Source organism: Archocentrus centrarchus, chromosome 24 (assembly GCF_007364275.1).
Source record: "Archocentrus centrarchus isolate MPI-CPG fArcCen1 chromosome 24, fArcCen1, whole genome shotgun sequence".
In the NCBI taxonomy this organism is placed as follows: Eukaryota; Metazoa; Chordata; class Actinopteri; order Cichliformes; family Cichlidae; genus Archocentrus; species Archocentrus centrarchus.
The window spans coordinates 15,389,909-15,408,548 of NC_044369.1; the positions used below are offsets into that span (position 1 = coordinate 15,389,909).

General features: G+C 39.3%; 1 protein-coding gene across 2 annotated transcripts in view; it reads left to right on the top strand.

Moving 5' to 3' along the window:
- The window catches only part of wasf1 (WASP family member 1), a 70,494-nt gene that overhangs the window by 20,642 nt on the left and 31,212 nt on the right, over window positions 1-18,640 (top strand). For both annotated transcript variants that reach the window (XM_030721148.1, XM_030721147.1), the window contains exons 2-3: window positions 8,878-9,032; window positions 10,041-10,175. In XM_030721148.1, the coding sequence (XP_030577008.1) occupies window positions 8,900-9,032; window positions 10,041-10,175 (268 nt within the window). In that variant the 5' untranslated portion in view covers window positions 8,878-8,899. The remainder of the gene's footprint in view (window positions 1-8,877; window positions 9,033-10,040; window positions 10,176-18,640) is intronic.

The following is an 18,640-nucleotide window of genomic DNA, read 5'->3' on the forward strand; positions in this document are numbered from 1 at the left end:
CAAGATGAATGAGCCATAAAAGTAGTAGCAGAGTGGCAAGGGGTGTGCTGCCAGAGAATGGCTAGCCTGTAGAGTAGCTGGAAATAAAATGTAAAGGAAGAGAAATCACAGGAATGTTAAATATGTTTTTGTGCAATAACCATCCCTAATGATTTCATACTTTAGTGGCCTGCAGGGGTGGGCTTCCTCTGTTTTACTGGCAGTTTTTTTTTTAAGGCAGAAAAAACTATGATAAGCGGACAATAGAGAAAAAATCTATCCAGTCTTTTCCTGATTGAATCAAGATAACAGAGAATATGGAGCAGTGTGAGATTTTAAATGTTAGCCCCGCCAGTTTTGTCATCTACATACTTTTCTTTCATTCAACAGCTATTGCGTGACATTGTCAAAAATCTAAGAATAATCACTAGAGGTTCATTAATGCCTTGTGTCAAAATTCTTTGGATACTTTGATAATGTGCTATAAAAGTGACTCAAACAAAACCTAAGATAATTCTATTATTTTACTTTTTATAATTTATTGTGCTTATGCCCCACCCCCCCCACAAAAGCTGGATCTGAAGCAGAGAAATCCCTAGATCATAAAGTTTATTTCATATCAACTACACTTCCCAATTTGAAATATGTTCTCTTGAACTTACTATTTTTGTCTCTCAGTTTCATGACAACCATCTCCTCGAGGCAAAATATATCCTTATTCCTATAGTAGTATTTTATCCCACAAAATGCAGACAGTCGAATGTGTTGTATTTGAAAATGCTTAAATCATTTCATGAGATTAACCATTTATGATGAACATCCCGTGTTTATCAGGTTGTGGAACACTTTTTTTTTTTTTTTTTGGTGTGTGTTCCAGTAAATCTCCTTTTTGGTGGTTTGTCATTAACACAGGCGTTTTTCAAGGGTCTGCTTGGACCCAGGTGATGTAACATATTTTAGTGAGTGCAAGTCTCTGAGCAAACATCCACACTGACTCATTTGCTGAGTCTTTACTCTACAGTGCACCAACTACACATGTGCCCTACAGGCGGACTTCAAGCAGACTTTAAAGAACTATAACAAGAGTGACTACTCAGCCGTGGTGTCTCCATACTCCAGAGTATAATCAGCTTTAAATTTTTTGGCTCAATGTGAATATTACTGATGCTGCAGTCACACTAGGGAAAACAGTGCTTAGAGACTGCAGCAGAACCCAAATTACTGCAACTGTCTGCAATAAACTTGTGATCTCATTGCCTTTGAAATGGTTGCTTTGTAGATGGGGACAAGGTCTGCAACCACTCGCAGTCAGTGGCTATCTCCAAAGTGAGTTTGGTGCATCAATACGGCGATAAAACGGCAATAAGATGGATTCAGTCTGCTATTGGTTTGTGGTTGAATGGGATCATGTAGGCAATCACATGCAGCCTATTTGTGATAATATTGCAAGTGCAATAAATAGGCCGTCAGCATTCAGAGAAATTCACATTAACTACTTACATTCAGAGTCTAGCCAAAACCTCATTGATTTGAAACAAAAATTCATCCACAAATAGTGATGTAGTTGCTGCAGGATGGCTTTGCTCTTCTGTAGGAATAGAACCAGCAGGCAACCAGTTGAGTCGAGTCCCCAGTTACAAAGAGACGAGTTGCACTCATCATTATAGACTGGCTCAGAGGGATTACAACATTTTAGCAATTTGTCTGTTTGTAAATTAGATGGCTCTTTGTAAAGCTTCACCAGTCTGACTGAGAGTCTGCAGTCTGCAAGTGCCTTGCGTTCAAAAGTGGTCACCCAGAGATTGAGGGTGTTGCATGCTCAGTGCCTGGGTGAACATTTAGTTGCTGCAACTACTTCCAATGTAATCTCCAGGCAACCACCACCATTTCCTAGTCACAAGGAGGTTGCCGTCCGATTTTTACTCTAGTGTGACCCCTTAACTCATGCAGGACACTGTTTATAGTTCTGTTAGTTTTCCAAATTTAAATAGGGTTGAGCTTAGTTCCTTGCAGTTTGTCCCGTCTTTGTTTTTGTCTCTGACATTTTCCCATTACATCTCTTGGTCACAACCAAGATTATATATCTGACTAATTTCTCATGGAAACCTATCTATAATAAGAAAATCTGATAGAAATAAAGCTGTCATATACTTAGATTATCATGTAAACAGAAACCTTAGTGTACAAATGCAGAATGAAAGTGTGTGCTTGCAGTGTGTGAGTAATCATGTGTGGGCTTGTGTAGAGAATATTTTCCTCGATCATGGACAGCAGTCTTAAATTATTTCATATCCATTCGGCAGGCAGGAAATGTACTGTATGCTGCAGTCATTCATCACGATCTGAGCTTATGCACTGTGGCAAGACACTGACTGAAAAGCAAGGCAATGCAAAGTTAACTGTGTTTACTTACTAATGATGTGCCAACTTATATTAAGTTAATGCAGAAACCTTGCTCGCCTGTACTAGATCTACACACCAGCACTTCTTCTGTTTGCGTTCACTGCAAAACGAGATTAAAGCTAGATGAGAAAAGTGAATTTCTTCATTGACTTTGATTTTGGTATTGGAGGTGACTTTGAAACACAAAGCTTCTTCAGTTTGACCATAATCTTTGAGCAGGGTGTTTTTTTTTGTTTGTTTGTTTTTTTTAAATCATTCATAAATCTCAATTTGAGACCAAAGGACTGTTTGCATCTACTATTTGAAATGCCCACACCAAGAAGGATCAGTATCGCCTACTACCTATATCTTTATGCTTTTTATGTGGTTTGCTTTTATCCACTGCTGCTTTGTTTTTGGTATGATCATCATCAAGTCTGTCAGCCATGCCGTACTTGTTTAAAAAGGCCAATAAAAATAAAAGTATTAATATTGTGATTGTGCACACTGTGCACAAGCCTCCCACCTCTGCCTAAAATTGTTTGTTTCTTCCATTTTCATCTTTATTTCACTGCTTTGTGGAAGCTTAATATTCCATCACTGTTTGCTTTTAATTCCCCCTTTAAACAAACCTGCTCTCTGTCAGCTTCAAAAATAACTTTTATGATTAGGTAGAAGTAAGGTTAATAAAAACAAAATGCAATCATATAGGGACTTGGCCCACAAACTTACCTGTACTGGTTTATTTAATGTAAATATACAGGTGAGAACAGCGTTTGTACAATTCTAACGAGCTTAAAAAGTTAATATTTGACCATCTTTATTCTTCAACACTGCCTGACCTCTTAGACAAGCTTTCTAGTGATTTCTTCAAGTAGTCTTCAGGAATAGTTCTCCAGGCTTCTTGAAGGACATTCAAAGCTCTTCTTTGGATGTTGGCTGCCTTTTGTTTCATTCTCTGTCAAGATGATCCCACACTGCTTCAGTAATGTTGATGTCCAAGCTGTAGGGAGGCCAATCCATGACTGATAGTGTTCCAATGTGTGTTTTTCTACCCAGGTGTTCATTGGCAGTGTGTTTGGGATCATTGTCATGCCGAAAAATGAGGTAGCTGTCAATCAGATGCTTTAATGCTGTGTAGACAGGTTTTCAGCTAATAGCTCTTTTAGGAATCACCTTGTTGGTGCAAAAGTACTATTTTATAACTCTCTAACTGTGGACTTTTTCATAGACTGAACTAAAAGGGAAACAAATTATGTGTTTTTTCTGACAGGCTGGTAAAAAAGTGCCTAAGGATACAATTTAAAATTGGTTCTTTGCTAAATTGTCTCTTACATGTATGTGTAGACACAACACTGGTTCCTTCCTTGAGTTAGGTGCCTCTTTTGTGACTGGACTGAAAATGAGTGAAAACGCAGCCACGGTCCAAAGAAAAACTTTGTAAGACCTTCAGAAAGTCTGGAGAACTATTGCTCAAGACAACTTTGAAAAATTACAAGAAAGCCTGGCTCCTTGAAAGCAAAATATAAAGAAATGAGGGGTGGCGAAAACATTTGACCAGTCCTATATGATTATATTTAATATAATAGGACAGAGACAGGAAACACTGGGCATGGTGGCTTTATCATCATCTCAGAATAAAATCTGTAGGCTACATCATAAATCTGTGACTCTGTGGATAATAAGGAAGCTGCCAGGTTATTAGCCAGTTCTCCTGCACTGAACCATTTAGCGCACATCTGTGTAGCAATCATTGTTTGAATGTAACAAGCTTTAGACATGAAATGCTGATCAATGAGCAATCGTAGTTGGAGATGACAATTTGAGTCAGGATAAGTGTGCTGAAATGACTTTTGGATTCCAAAACCAGACTCTGTAATTTAAAGCAAGTTTTTGAATCCAGGCTGTAGATAGTCTGAATGTGTTCTGACAGCATTCAGACTGCTTTGAAATAGAATCATTAAATTTTTGAGCATCATTTTGAAATCTGTAATGTAGGTATAAAACAATAAATTTGAATAAAATCTTTTCCTCTTCAAGTACTGGACATTGCATACACTAATACCAATATATCTGTCATAATACTGACCAACTGATGCATGGGTTGGGTTGCACATATTCACATAAATAAAATAAAGCACGTTAAAAGTCCTAACGTTATCAGAAAACCAGTATTATATCATTATCTTTTTAAATATTGTTGCAATTCTTCCAAAGGCTCTTGAGGTTTTTCCACTTAACCAGCCAAAATATCAGTAGCCCAACATTGCCATCCACTAGCATGGCAAAAAATGTCATATACAGTACTATAATTGTGTATAACAACTATGAAATTAAGGTGGGAATGAAAACAAGCATTAAAGGAAATCAACACATATAGTAAAAAAAAAAAATAAAAAGAAAGAGGGCTTGACCAGCATGACTTCCTCTGTGACTAGTATGTGAAATGACACAGAGATCAGGTGCTCAGATGGACCAACTGACAGGCACGGATAGTGATTAGCGTCTGAAGTTTTTAATAGCCCACTATATTTTTAGAATTGCTTCTTCACTGAGGAATAACCAGAATTCTTGGCTGTAACCATAGAAATGTTGGACCAGAATGTGTCCCGGCTGTGGCTGGTTAGAAGGGAGCGAGAGGGTCCAGTAAAAGACTGTGCTGAGGTGATTCATCTCTGAAGCATCTTAAATGGGAGCATCAGTGCCCATAAAAGGAAAAAATTTGAACATGCACCTCTTTTTATCCATTGCTGAAATGGTTCAAGTGAAGTGCGGAAGTGATGTTAAAATGACACAAACCCAAACATGGTGCCAATCTCTGCCCACCACTAAAATAACAAGAGATCCTCTACTCTAGAGATCTTTTTATTTCCTCCAGCAGACTCTGCATCACTCACCAAAAGTGTACACATACACATCATCCCCTCCTCACTGGGAACAACTCTTGACACAATGAGCACTTCTCACAGACTCCAGATGTCTTAAGAATACCAAAACCACTTGCCAGCTGTTACTATGTTGACCTTTAACAAGTGGGCCCAGCACTATCTAAAGCAGAATGCAGGAAGATCATCTTAAAAAACACATTTCTGAGAGAAAGAGATATCAAACTATATTCTCATATGAAAAATGTCACATTTTGAATATACACTTAACTCATTTTATTTAGATTCTACTGGCTGTCAGACAACTGGATCAAACCTAACCCAATTAATTCAGCACCTAGTCGCCAGCAAAATAGTCCTCTGAGGTTTTTAAACTTTGTACAGATTAAGCAAATGAAGCATAAAATATTAATTAATTAATTAATTACTAAGAGGCTTAGAGGTGTTGATAGAGTTGGGCAGATCATGCCTCTCTCCTAGTTTTACAGTCTTTGTGTTATGCAAAGCCGTTGGCAGCTTTGTAAAGAAAATGAAGCGTGTTTTCCAAATTGTGAAACATTTCCTTTAATGTACAAAACAGTATTATTTGTAATTTTAACATTAATTTAGTCTTTTTTTTTCTTAAAATTAAGCTGCATCGCTCATCGCATTCCTCATCTGAAACTCTTTAGAGCATGAGGCATGTGCTTCTCTTTTAGAAACACTCCACCTGTTATGCAGTTTTCATATCAGAAATCGATGACATTTCTCTTTAATTAATTTATGTGAACAGTAAATGTCTTTCGATTTTAGATATTCAACATATTAGAGGGGTTCAGTGAGAAACGGGCTGATAAACAGGAAAGCAAAATGAAATTAAATAAGTCGAAACTGTTTACCCTTCTCACTCACTCCTATCCCACCCCCCGGGGCACTCATCTCTCCGTCTTCAAGGCTTCTCATGTCTCTGTAAAGGAACATTGTAAAAAAGGTGGTTTGAGCTTCTTTGGAGTATCTGGGCTTATTTGAAAAGGCACATTAGCTGCACTTGATGAGCTATTAAAAGTCATTATGAGTTGTGAAATTATAAAACCCACTGAGTTAATCTGAATGAATCTGGAAAAATAAACAAGTTCAATGAACTGAAGATAAGCTGAATCAGCTGTTCAGCCAGACAGACAATTGTTACAGACAGACTGACTTTTTTTTTTTTAATACATTTTCTCAGTTTAACAAGTTTTTTTTCTCCCTTCAATTATTATGGAGAACTCGCAGCCCAGTGACTTTGAAGCCGTTTTGTACTGCAGTCAGCACAAAGACAACCTGTGAAAAAGGTGTCTTGTGAGTTTTTAACTGTCTAACAAAAGTTAATTGGAAGTCTGCTAATTAGATTTTTTTTCTTATAAACTTAAAAAGTTCAGTGAACACTCTGTTGTTCATTATTTCACCTCCACATTTTAAGTTAAAATGTCTGATGTTACACGAATATATATATATATATATATATATATATATATATATATATATATATATATAAATAATTGGGTAACTTCAGACATTTTAACTTCTAAATATATATAATCAGAGTATAGCATCAAGTCAGTTACACTTCTGTGACATTGATCTGGTAGCAGAGAGGTGCACTAGAGGGGCAACAATGAGACAGTCCCCAACAGGAATGGTTTTACTGGTGGAAGCCACTGACATTTTTCCCTCCTCATCTTTTTCTGACTTTTTTTTTTTCCCTCTCACTAATTTTGCTACTAGCATGAGGCAATACCTGCACCCTACAGAGGTTGCACAGGTAGTTCAACTCCTCCAGGATTGCACATCAATTCATGCAGTAGCCAGAAGGTTTGCTGTGTCTCCCAGCACAGTGTCAAGAGCATGGAGGAGATTGTAGGAGACTGGCTTTTTTTTTTTTTTTTTTGGGATAGCTGGACAGGGGTGTAGAAGGTCCTTAAGCCATCAGCAGGTCTGGTATCTGCTCCTTTTGTGCAAGAAGGAGCAGGATGAGCACAGCCAGAGCTACAAAATGACTTCAAGCAGGCCACTGGTGTAAATGTCTCTGACCAAAAAAATAGAAACCAGGAAATGTAGTGTTCCTTGAGAATAAAGGAATGGATACCATTGACTGGTTTAGACTCATTGAGATCCAATTTTGTTTCAAAGTGTTCCTTTAATTTTTTTCCTGAGCAGTTTATAATGAATAATAAACTGTCTAAGTCAAGCATCTAATTGGGATGTCAGCATTTGTAAAGATATAAACTTCTGTGAAGTAATACTAGGTGCTTTGATAGTGAATGTATTAATGAGGAAATTAAGAGTGTCAGACAGCTGGTTCAGGTGCAGCAGGGGGGTGGGGGTTAGTTTGTGGAAGAAAACCTGCTCACTGGCAGGTTATGTTCAGCGTCTAAATCTTAGACTCTAAGACAAACCAAGATGAACACAGTGAACTTTAAGCATAGTGAACTTTAAGCATACTCCATGTCTCTGGTAAAGGCTCAGACCTTTGTACTACCAAACACCTCTCTTATGCGTTTGGAGGTGAAAGGGTGTTTCAAGTGAAACAGTAGTGAGCATATTCTTTGTTCTTCCTCGTTGCTGTGTCTTCTGTGGTTTTGCCCAGCTGTCCCTGTTTTTTTTTTTTCTGTTAGTTTGAGAGGAGGAGATCTGATACTTAGCAGCTCTCAGTGCAGCCTTAATGCCATTAGCATGGCTGAGTGGGCAGACAAAGTGCTGAGGTGTGTTATACAGGCTATGCATGATGAAAAGAACAAGACAGGCCAACGTCAGTGAAACAGATGAGGCATCATGGCTACTGGCAATGTCAAAACATTACTTGTGTCCTTTTTTTCTATATTTTTGTATTACTTAAGAGCCTGTATAACTTTTTCACATTCATTTCCCTTTCTATATGTGTCCTTTTTCACCCTACAACCCATCTCTCTCCCTCTCCCTCCCATTCTCAAACAGTCCTGGTGTGAGTGAAGTTAGCATTTTCGGTACCTCTTCTGAAACTTGGCACAAAAATTAAGGAAATTTGTGTTTCTGTTGTTATTTCTTTGCTGTTGGCGATAAATCTTATGCGGTTAGAAAACCTGTTTATTTCCCCTTAAATGGTGCCACATTTGTAAGGACTGAGCAGCAGAGTTGAGTTTGTGGGTTGTGCCCAGCCTGGCTGTGTATGGTTCTTTCACATTCTACTGAGGCCCCTGTTTGTTAAATGAATAAACAGTTAAATTGCCAGTATGTCCTGTTTCTTCAGACTTCAATCATCCAAACCAATAAACGACACCAAACAAGAGTCAATAGCAGAATAAGCTGCTTGGCATTGGCAGAGAAGATTTGGCAAGTTTTTCACGAGTGCAGCCCACATACTCAGCTCTGCTGCTCAACCCACAAATGTTGTCCTTACAAATGTGGCAGCATTTAAGGGGAAATAAACAGGCTTTCCAACCTTATAAGAATTATCGCCAAGAAGCATTGTTACAGCAAAGAAATAATTAACCAAACACAAATTTCCCTAGTTTTTGTGCTAACATGATTCGGTGGTGTAATAAATAGCAAAAGCAGCACTATAACAAGAATGGATTCACTGAAGGTTTTTTTTTTTTCCCCTCTGTCTTCCTCCTCTATCTGGCTTCTGTAGGTAGCGGTTTCACAGCAGAAGGATGCCGCTGGTGAAGCGTACCATCGAGCCAAGGCACCTGTGCCACACGGTGCTGCCAAGAAACATCAAGAATGAGCTGGAGTGTGTGACTAACATCTCCTTGGCCAACGTCATCCGCCAGCTCAGCAGCCTCAGTCAGTAACCTGAGGACACTCGTGTACAGACACACACACACACACACACACACACATTCTTTCATAATTTAAATGGACACAGCACATTTACTATACATACACAACACCTTTAAATATTTTCACTGTTTGTTATTAAATTTGCTAAATTGGTCATTTTTTTATTGATGGCATTTGAGGTAGTTTTATAGTTCAAGGTTTTGAGATGTTTGCACTAAACAATTCTAGTTCTAGTTTATGTAGTATGTACAAAAGCAAGAAAATCTCTGAATATGCTTCAGTGTAAATCATCTCATTTGCAGTATATTTTGTTTGACAAATTGTGATATATTGATTTGTGCTGGGAAGTTTGACAAAGCATTTTGCATATTGCAGCATATGTTTATGACTCACAGGCCAGGACATGAATCCATTTCATTTTATAGAAGCTAAAAAACAAATTCACTGCAAAAGAATAAATGGTGGTTGATCATGTAAAAGCACTGCCTACATCTAGCAGGGCAGAAACTGGGATGTACACTGAAGTATGAGAGAACCTAACAGAAATGTATTATCATAAAGAAAATGTTGGCGAAAAGTAACTGTTTTATCTTTCCAACTTAATCTGCACCTTTTTTCTTTTTCTTTTTTAAATTAAATTTCTGTATCACACGACTGTACTTACATCTCTGTTAGAGCAGTCAGCCAGAATCATTATGTCCCCAAAGGATTTCCACCTTCACCACTGAGGCAGTGTTTCCCTCACTATCATTAAGTGCACAGCTGAGGCAGAGGTAGGACATATGTCTGTCAGCAGAACTACGCAAAAACTGCCGTGGCAAATTTCGTGAAGCTTGGTGGAGCAGTGGAGCATAGACCAAGAGGGAATCCACTGAATTTTTTGAATGTATCGGATATGATACGCTTGGCATTACAGGGTTAAAATAAATATATTTGATCATTTTACTCAGTCCATTTCAACACTTTTTTTTTTTTTGAATCTCAGTATTCTTCAATTACATATGTGCCTAGGTAAATATGCAGAGGACCTCTTCGGAGAGCTCTTCAATGAGGCACACTCGTTCTCTTTCCGGGTCAACTCCCTGCAGGAGCGCGTGGACCGCCTCTCCATCAGTGTCACACAGCTGGACCCCAAAGAGGAGGAATGTGAGTGTTGTACCCACACAGATTTACACAGCTCATCCCATTCTTTTTAAAATTATTTACTTATTTTCCTTCTCTTACTTTCATTCTTGTGTCTGTAGCTAAACCACTGCGCTTGTGTAATCGTGCGACATGACGAAGCTGCATCTGCAGTGTTAAACAACATTTTTGACATTTTCCAACCCCAGTGGTCAAAACCCAGACCTGTATTAGAATCACTGTGTCAGGGGTTCACAATGGCTGCATGCTCCTTTACCCAATAAAGGCACTTTTTTGCGAGGAGAAATTTGATCTAAGGTCAGGGTGGAACGTCTGTTAGCAATAACAAAAAATGGAATGTGATAATCTTGGGACTGTCAGGTAATCCAGGTTATCCTGAGAAGGGGGAGGCAGGATGACACGATGGAGTATCTAGTGGGGAATGCAGTGCAAAGTAAAAGAGGAGAGAATCATAGACATATAATAGCACGCTCCAAGGCACTATATCGATTTCCCGTGGGCTAGCAGTGTGTTTACGGCTTTGCACAATGCTACTCCAGCTCCTTCCTTGTCACTGACAGAGACAGTAAAATGCTCACTCATTTGTACTCATGCCCTCTAACTTTTCTGTGAATGCAAGCAGAGGCTTTTTACAAGGCAATGAATTGTTTCTTATTTTGTGCAGAGTTATAGATTTTTATTTTAAATACAGATGAGTAACAGATAGCAGTAGACTGCTCATTTCACATCTTCCCTTTGGTCTCTTTCTTTTCCCATGCATGTAATGATACCTCAGCACTAACTGAATTACTTTTAACTCTGCTTTTTCTGCTGCATTTCCACCTTTTCCTTCATCTCCTCTCAACCAGTTTCCCATTCTCTCTGCAGCCTGTATCCTCAGCCTGTCCGCATATAGTATCTGTGCTAATTGAGTAATTGCAAGTGATCTAATTGTAGAAGCCTGTTGTGCAGTTCTTTGCTGGGAAGTGCGCCCATGTTATAATGCAGAGGTTGGAGGGCAAACATTTATGCGCTAACACCTACTGCTGCGTCTTTTCTACTGCTCACAAGGTTCACTGGCTTAGCCTGCAGAGAATAAAGCATTAATATTTATTATTTTAGGTACACATTTAAATGGATTTACTTTGGGAAATACCCAAACAACAACAAAGCCAATGTTTGTATTGCTTTAGCAAAAGATTAGCTTATATTCATATGATATTACTGTGATAGAACAGATTATATGTGATTACAATTTTGTCTTTATTCGTTGTCTGCATCTGTGCATGTGGTCCATGGTCTTATCTCCCCTCACATATTAGCCTGACTTATTCCCTTTTAGCCCAAAGTATTGGCCTCAAAGACAATGGATAAGAATCAGCTCAGTTGCAGTTTAAGTGTGTGGTGGTAGTGGGGGAGAGTTGGAGGGGTGGAGAGTAAGAAAGATGGAAGGATAGAGGAATGGGTGCATAATACAGGCCACTGCAGCAAAAACCAGTCAAGTGTAAAAAGATTGTACCGCAGAATTTTCTGGGCCAGGTTGAAATGGCCTCCTCTGCAGTAGGGTTTAATATTTTTCCCGAAAATGACATGAATCAAATCCCGGGAAATGACGAGCCATTTCCCGGGAATCCCGGGAAAAAGTTTATTTATTTTTTTATTTTAATTAGGCCTTCTGTAGCCTGTGTCGGCCTTAACCTATTGTGATATTGTAGAGGTAGCTTTCCAGCTATGTCCTGTTATGCCCAGTAGGGGGCAACGTCGGCTTGATTAACGCAATAAAACCTACATCTGGACATTTGAGTGCTCGAGCTATGCGGTGTTGTGTCGTTCCTCAACACTCCCTTAACAAATATAATTCGAATATTCCTCCATTGTACATGGAATTATACCAAGATATTTTACAACTGCTGGTGCAAAACAATACGGTTCATCTCCACACAGCATTGATAAAGGCTCAGCCACGCTGTCGTGGCGACATCTGTTGCGCTATATCTCCACCAGTGGAACGCTGTAACAGTCATTGAAAAGTTAACTACCGTACTACACTATAATATGACATAACACAGGGCCTCGAGTAATGCACTACGACTTGGTCATTGCCATTCTGGCAACAGCAAATTTATAACACCGTGTCTGAGGGTTAAAGTAGGTTCGCTGTGAATCGTCTATTGAAAAACTGGCCAATCCTTATAGCCTAAAAAATATACATTTTACTCAACTCCATTTAAAAAGCAAAATATGTTAAAGCAATCTATTTCATGATCATTTCTTCACACATTAGGCCCGTATCCTAATTCATGATTGTTAGTAAGCGGCTGCAAACGAGGAAAAGAAACACTCGAAGTTAAACAGATATTTCTTTATTGTTCAGGGCAGGCATATTTTATAGGCTATATAATGCAATATAACAATATATAATAATATAAAATTATATAATACAAAATACCTTAGGGTAAACACATTGCCTACGATTTCAACAAATTAAAGAGGAAAAAAGTACAACTGTGTAATACCTCTATTAAAACGCTTTAGATGAAGGCTGAAGCCTTAAACGGAGGCTGAACGTGCCTGAAATGAAGAGTAATGCTTTTCGCATTAAACGAACCCTTCTCTCAATATTTCCTTAAATTTAACATTCTGAAGCTTTCTTTTCTTTCTGAAAGTCAAATCGACGCGCGCGACTTTTTTCCCGGTTTCCCGTCTAACGTTTCCCGGGAAACGGGAAATGGTTCTGATCGCATTTCCCGGGAATCCCGGATCCCGGGATTAAACCCTACTCTGCAGGTTACAGAGATTTCCCACTCAGTTCAACTCCTCAACATTCATTTATTACCAAAGGAAGTTGTCTTTGAATGAAAAAGTCCACACGTACCGTTCTCTCCTTATATATTCATTAATGATTAGTGAAGTAACCTAGTATGCTTTTACTGCCAAGGAGTGGGAGTGTTTTAGCAAAGAGTTTGTTTCTTGTAAACGCCACCCAGCATCTACCATACCCTCCTTTCTTCATCCATTTATGGTCAAACACACACCACTATACAAGTGTATATGCTTTTAGAGTAAGCATATGGCTTGCCTTGTAATATGGTGTGTGCGTGTGTCTGTGGTTTCCATGAGAAGGAGGTGTGAAGGAGAGGGGAATGAGTGCACAAAGGGATGGGACCATAAATCAGGACAGTGAAGGGATAAAGATAGGGTGGAGGATGGGGCACAGGCAAGATAGAGGAGAGAGGAGTGCACTCTTATTTTACAGATGCTGTCCACAAAACCACAACAAGTTTCTGTGAGACTATTTAAAACCTTTTCATGGTGCTATTGAACTTAGTGCACACATAGTGTAGTTGTGATTCATGGCCAAAATATGGTCATATTGAATGTTGATATTTTAAATGTCCATCCATACATCCATTCTCTTCCGCCTATCCTTTTCAGTGTCGCAAGGGGGCTGGAGCCTATCCCAGCTATCATAGAGCCAGAGGCAGGGTACACAGAGAGACAGACAACCACTCACACTTACATTCACACCTTTCACCAATTAACCTGTGGTATGCATAATCAATATTGCCAAAATTATTATAAGATTTTAATATAAATGTTAAATATTAAATTGTCCCTATTCAAATGTTCAAGTTTTTAGTGGTCATCACATCCATAACTGTTTTTATTGCAATCTATTTGATCTGAGGTTTAAACAATAAAAAGGTGTATGGGGGAAAAAAAATTACTGTTACCAGAAGTGTCATGGTTAATGACAAGGCAACTTCATGAGGGAAACATTGCAGATATATATATAATGTGGTAGGCATAATGTATCATAATAAAGATATCTGCTAATGTGCATAATCTGCACCAGATATATAGTAAATGACTACCTTTATTTAAAAAGTGTCTCTATCCAGCTCATTTATTGTTTAACTAAAGGTTTGGTTCAAGTCCTGTTATCTTAATGATGTCATAGCTGTACTTAAAAAAATAAAAAAATAAATAAAAAAGATGGGATGCTTGGGTTTTGTTAGATTAGCACCTTTCACCGAATCACAATTGGTATTTTTTACACCCATTGGCTAAATTTAAACCATTTGCACACAGCAGATGGCAAATGTGAGTTTAATAATACTTGTGAAGTGCATTCACATCCTGTTTTATCTGTGTGTATGTGCCTACGGAGCTCTTAGTGACTCAGATGAGTTTTGCCAGTTAAGGAAACATGGTGTAGGACAGTGGGTGACTTGAAAGAAGTTTGGCTGAAGGTTGCAGATGTGAGATGGAGGGATGACCAGAGTGATGTATGCGATGCAGATGCTGGTGCGGTGGTTGAGGTCAAAAAGGTTTTATCACATCAATTTATATACAGTATGTTCAGTCTCATACACACTCTCATAGTTTGCCCACACCCTGCAGGCCTTTCAAAGGGTACTCTGCCCTTTAGACCTCACGTGCCACACCCCTTTTTTTCTTCTCTCTGCACTGCCCCCTGCACCCCTCTGTCTCTGTTGTCCTCTTCACGCTCATCTCTCTGATTGATCTCTGCTCTTCCTCCATCTTGCATCGATGCTATTTGTGTGCTGTCAGGCTCTCTTCTCCCTATCACTGTATCCAGCCAAACTAATGGCCTGTATCCCCTATTTAATGGCCCCGTTATATCATTGCACTGGCTGTGGGCCATTATGGAAGGCCACAAAGCCACCCCAAGTCCCTGTGCACTTTGTTTCTTTATGTACTGTCTTATCGTGATTCTCACTTTCTCTATTAGTCCTTCCGATCAGTTTACTTTTATACGTGGATTTTATTTCATCTAGCACCAGATTTCTTTTCTTTTCTACATGCCTCATCTGTCATTTTGATTGTTTAATATTTGCTTTTCTCTGTTTTTAGTGCAGTTTTTTTTTTTTTTGCTTGCAGTTGCTTATTAACCCTCCCTGACTCCTCTCTCTCTCTGTTACATCACTTTTCTTGCTCGTGCCCTTGATCTTTTCTCATATTTTTTATCTTTAGAAAGCAGTACATGCGTACAGACTGTATAAAGGTAGACCATAATGTCACAAAACAATTTTTTAAGGGTAAAGTCTTTTCTCTGAAACTCTCATTTGTTACTGATTATTTCTGTTTTTTGTTGTGAGTGGAAGGACTGACGTGGTAAGATGAAGCATGTGCTTAAAGGTGTTTAGCATTCCAAATAGTCAGATCTATAGTACACACATCCCTGAGATCCACAGCAGAAACTAATGTTCAGAATGAGTCCCGCGCAAAATAAAGCGGAAAGATATTGTCGTCATACGGTCTGTGCGGGTGTCTATCCATGAGGTTTTACCTTTCCAGTTTGTAGAGTTGAGCCATGAAATTTGGCCTATGTGTTCTTTACTCTTCAAAGATGTACAACACAATATTCATATTCTTGGATTTTACCCTTTGTACACTTTGGCTGTATTTATCTGAAGTGGAGGGTAATCAACACAGAGGATTTCAGCGTGATCATATTGTGATGTGATCATATTGTGCTGTGTGATTGGCTATACCTGCTGAAATTGAGAAACTGGGGACTCCCCATATCTAGTAGCAACTGACCTACAGTAGGTCCACTGAAAAGCAGGCAGTAGCTAGATAGTGAGAAACTGTGGAATCCCAAATTTCTCGGTAAAAATGTATCACTCTAGGCTGCAGCCTTATTGATTAGCCTGTGATGCCAACTTCTGATTGGCTGAACAATGTCTATCATGTTGGTCAGGGATGACTCATGGCCATAATTTTATATTTTCATTCATCGTGGGAAGATATCCCCATCAGCGGTGGGTCTTGTGCTTTTCTTTTCTCATGTGTTCATATGATATTTGTGTTCATATGATATTTCCCCCACGTGTGGCATTTCTTGGCATACATTAAGAAGGTCGTGGGTTTCTGTGTGGAGATTGAATGATGACTGTGTATGTGTGTGCTCTCTGTGGGTACTCTGGCTTCCTCCCACAGTCAAAGGACTTGCTTGCTAGGTTAATTGGTGACCCTATATTGGCCATAGGTGTGAATGTGAGGATGATAGTTGTCAGGCTCTCCGTGTTAATCCTGCAACCCCACCTCTCACCCATGACAGCTGGAATAGGCTAGAGCCCCACCGTGACCCTAAATTGGATAAGTGGATATGGATGGATGGATGGATGGATGGATGATTGATGGATGGGTGGATGGCAGGATGGATGGTTTGATGATGAATTTTGACCATCCTATCAGATGATCTGAATAAGAGCTTACAGCTTACAGGGAAGCAAAAGTGCTGGCCCTCAGTAGGTAAAAAGTTAATAAAAAAAAACGAAAATAAGTACAGCAATAATCCAGGCAAATGTTCCCGTGAGTGATATATGCACTTTACCATTGCTTTATAATTTAATATTATGCTATTGTAGTTTTCTGGAATCAAATGTACCACAGGGATTAGCTCTGAAATTACTCATAAAAAAACAAAAACAAAAAAATCTGTGATGCAGATGTTCACCGAATACACTATACCGACTAGCCCTATAATTCTAAATGGATTATAAATAAATAGATATTATTAATGCACTTTTTTCCTTATGGAAGTTAAACTGGCGATTCCCTGAATAATAATTTGGTCGCATGAGAGCACACTGACAAACCCATCAACCATTTACCGCAGATTTTTGCCAGTGGTGCAAATCTGCTTTCATGTCAGTGTTTACATTTTATGATGTTTTTGTATAAATACTTTATAATGAAGTATTTTTATTTGTCAGACATTTTATTTGTTGCACTAGATGCCCTTTCTGGTCTGCCCTGCCATTTGGCAACCAGTGAGACATGGCCATGTGACAAAACCTTCTTCAGGCAGACTCAGGCGATGAAGCAGAAGCATCATTTGTACACCCAAAAGCATTATGGGTGATGACTAGCAAGCAGCTGTGATGAGAGCCTAGCAAAGTCAACCCCAAAATGATAAGGTGACTCCCAACAGTTTATACTTTCTTCTTAGTACACAGTAGTTGACAGTGCAGTTGCGAATACTAACACTATGTCCCAGTACGAATTTCAGATGGCTGGCATGCACTTTATGTATCTTTTTCCCCTTCTTCTTCTTCTGCAACAGTCTGTCTCACTGCAGTACAAGACTCACCCTGTTTACTCTAAAGCTGTGCATAACACTTGTCATTTATGAGGGTTTTCTATGCAAATGAAAGAACTTCTCAATAAATTTCAGTAGAGGAGAGGACAAAATGAAAGACAGAGGACAAACAATGAAGCTTATGGGAAGAGATGGAGCAAAAACTGAATCAGGGAAAGGAAAGAGTGATTCGGGGTTGCAAGATGAAGTGTGCAGAAGGAAAAATATAGGGCAACATTTGCATTGAAGTACAACAGCGGAGGGAGACATGCCTGCATACTAAACGACAGCTTGGCCTGTGACTTTTCTTATCTAGTATTGCTGCGTGTAGGGCTGCATCTCTATGAGATAGGGGATGAAATGAAGAAAGGGGGAAAACATAATTTTTCTGAAACTAGGAGGGGAGCTGAGGGCAGGGTTGTGCGAGCAACAAGAACTTCCTCACCTCTCTTTAGCTGAAGTGTTTTAGCCAGATGCTATCTGTCTAAGAGAAAGATATGAGGGATAGAGATAAACTTTCCAGCACTGGCTTACTGATAAGAAGCTTCACATCCTGAGATCAGAGGCTGTTGCTGCTGCACCTGGTGCTGCTTGACCTAATGCCTGTGCACACACACTTATGTCTCTGCAAGGACCCCATATCCCAATCCCTACATGAACCCTAAAACCAAATCTTAACCCTCAAACAGTTCTTTGAAGGTGTGTCAGAAAGTGAGGACTGGCCAAAATGCCCTCAATCCCTATGCTGGAAACTCAGATGAGATAGACGTATGTGTATATACACACACACACGCACGCACGCACTATCTGTCACTAATTTACTCATTCATTCACCAACACGTACACTCACATTTTTCTCATTAGCTGAATGTCTTTGCTAAATGGATCTAATTGGTAGTTCAGCTGAATAAATGACATTTTGCAATTAGGATGTAAAAGATCATGTTAAGATATCCATCTGCGCGTGTGCGTTTGCGTGCCTTGTGTGTGTGCCTGCCCGCATTGATTAGTGTAGTAAGCTGCTCTGAAGCTTCAGTATTGCTTGGTAGAGGTTTATGGCCACCTCTCGCTTCATCAAATGAGTCCTGGCACAGACTTGTGTGCTGCCTCTCTCTTTGCCTCTCTCTTTATTTGTCGCTTTTGCACCTACTTGTCACACCATCTGACAGCCTCATGCACTTCTCTTAATTCACAGGGGCAGCAGGGCACAGTGGCCTCGCTCAACATACAACAACGCCAAATTGGCACTCACCTTTTGACCAGCGCTTACACCTGGCTCTCACAGGGTGCTGTGTGTCTATAAGAATCCTCTCTGTGGGTCTGTTCTGTACATTTGTAAGCAGTGAGTGGGAGAGTACTGGCATCAGCTCACAGTGCA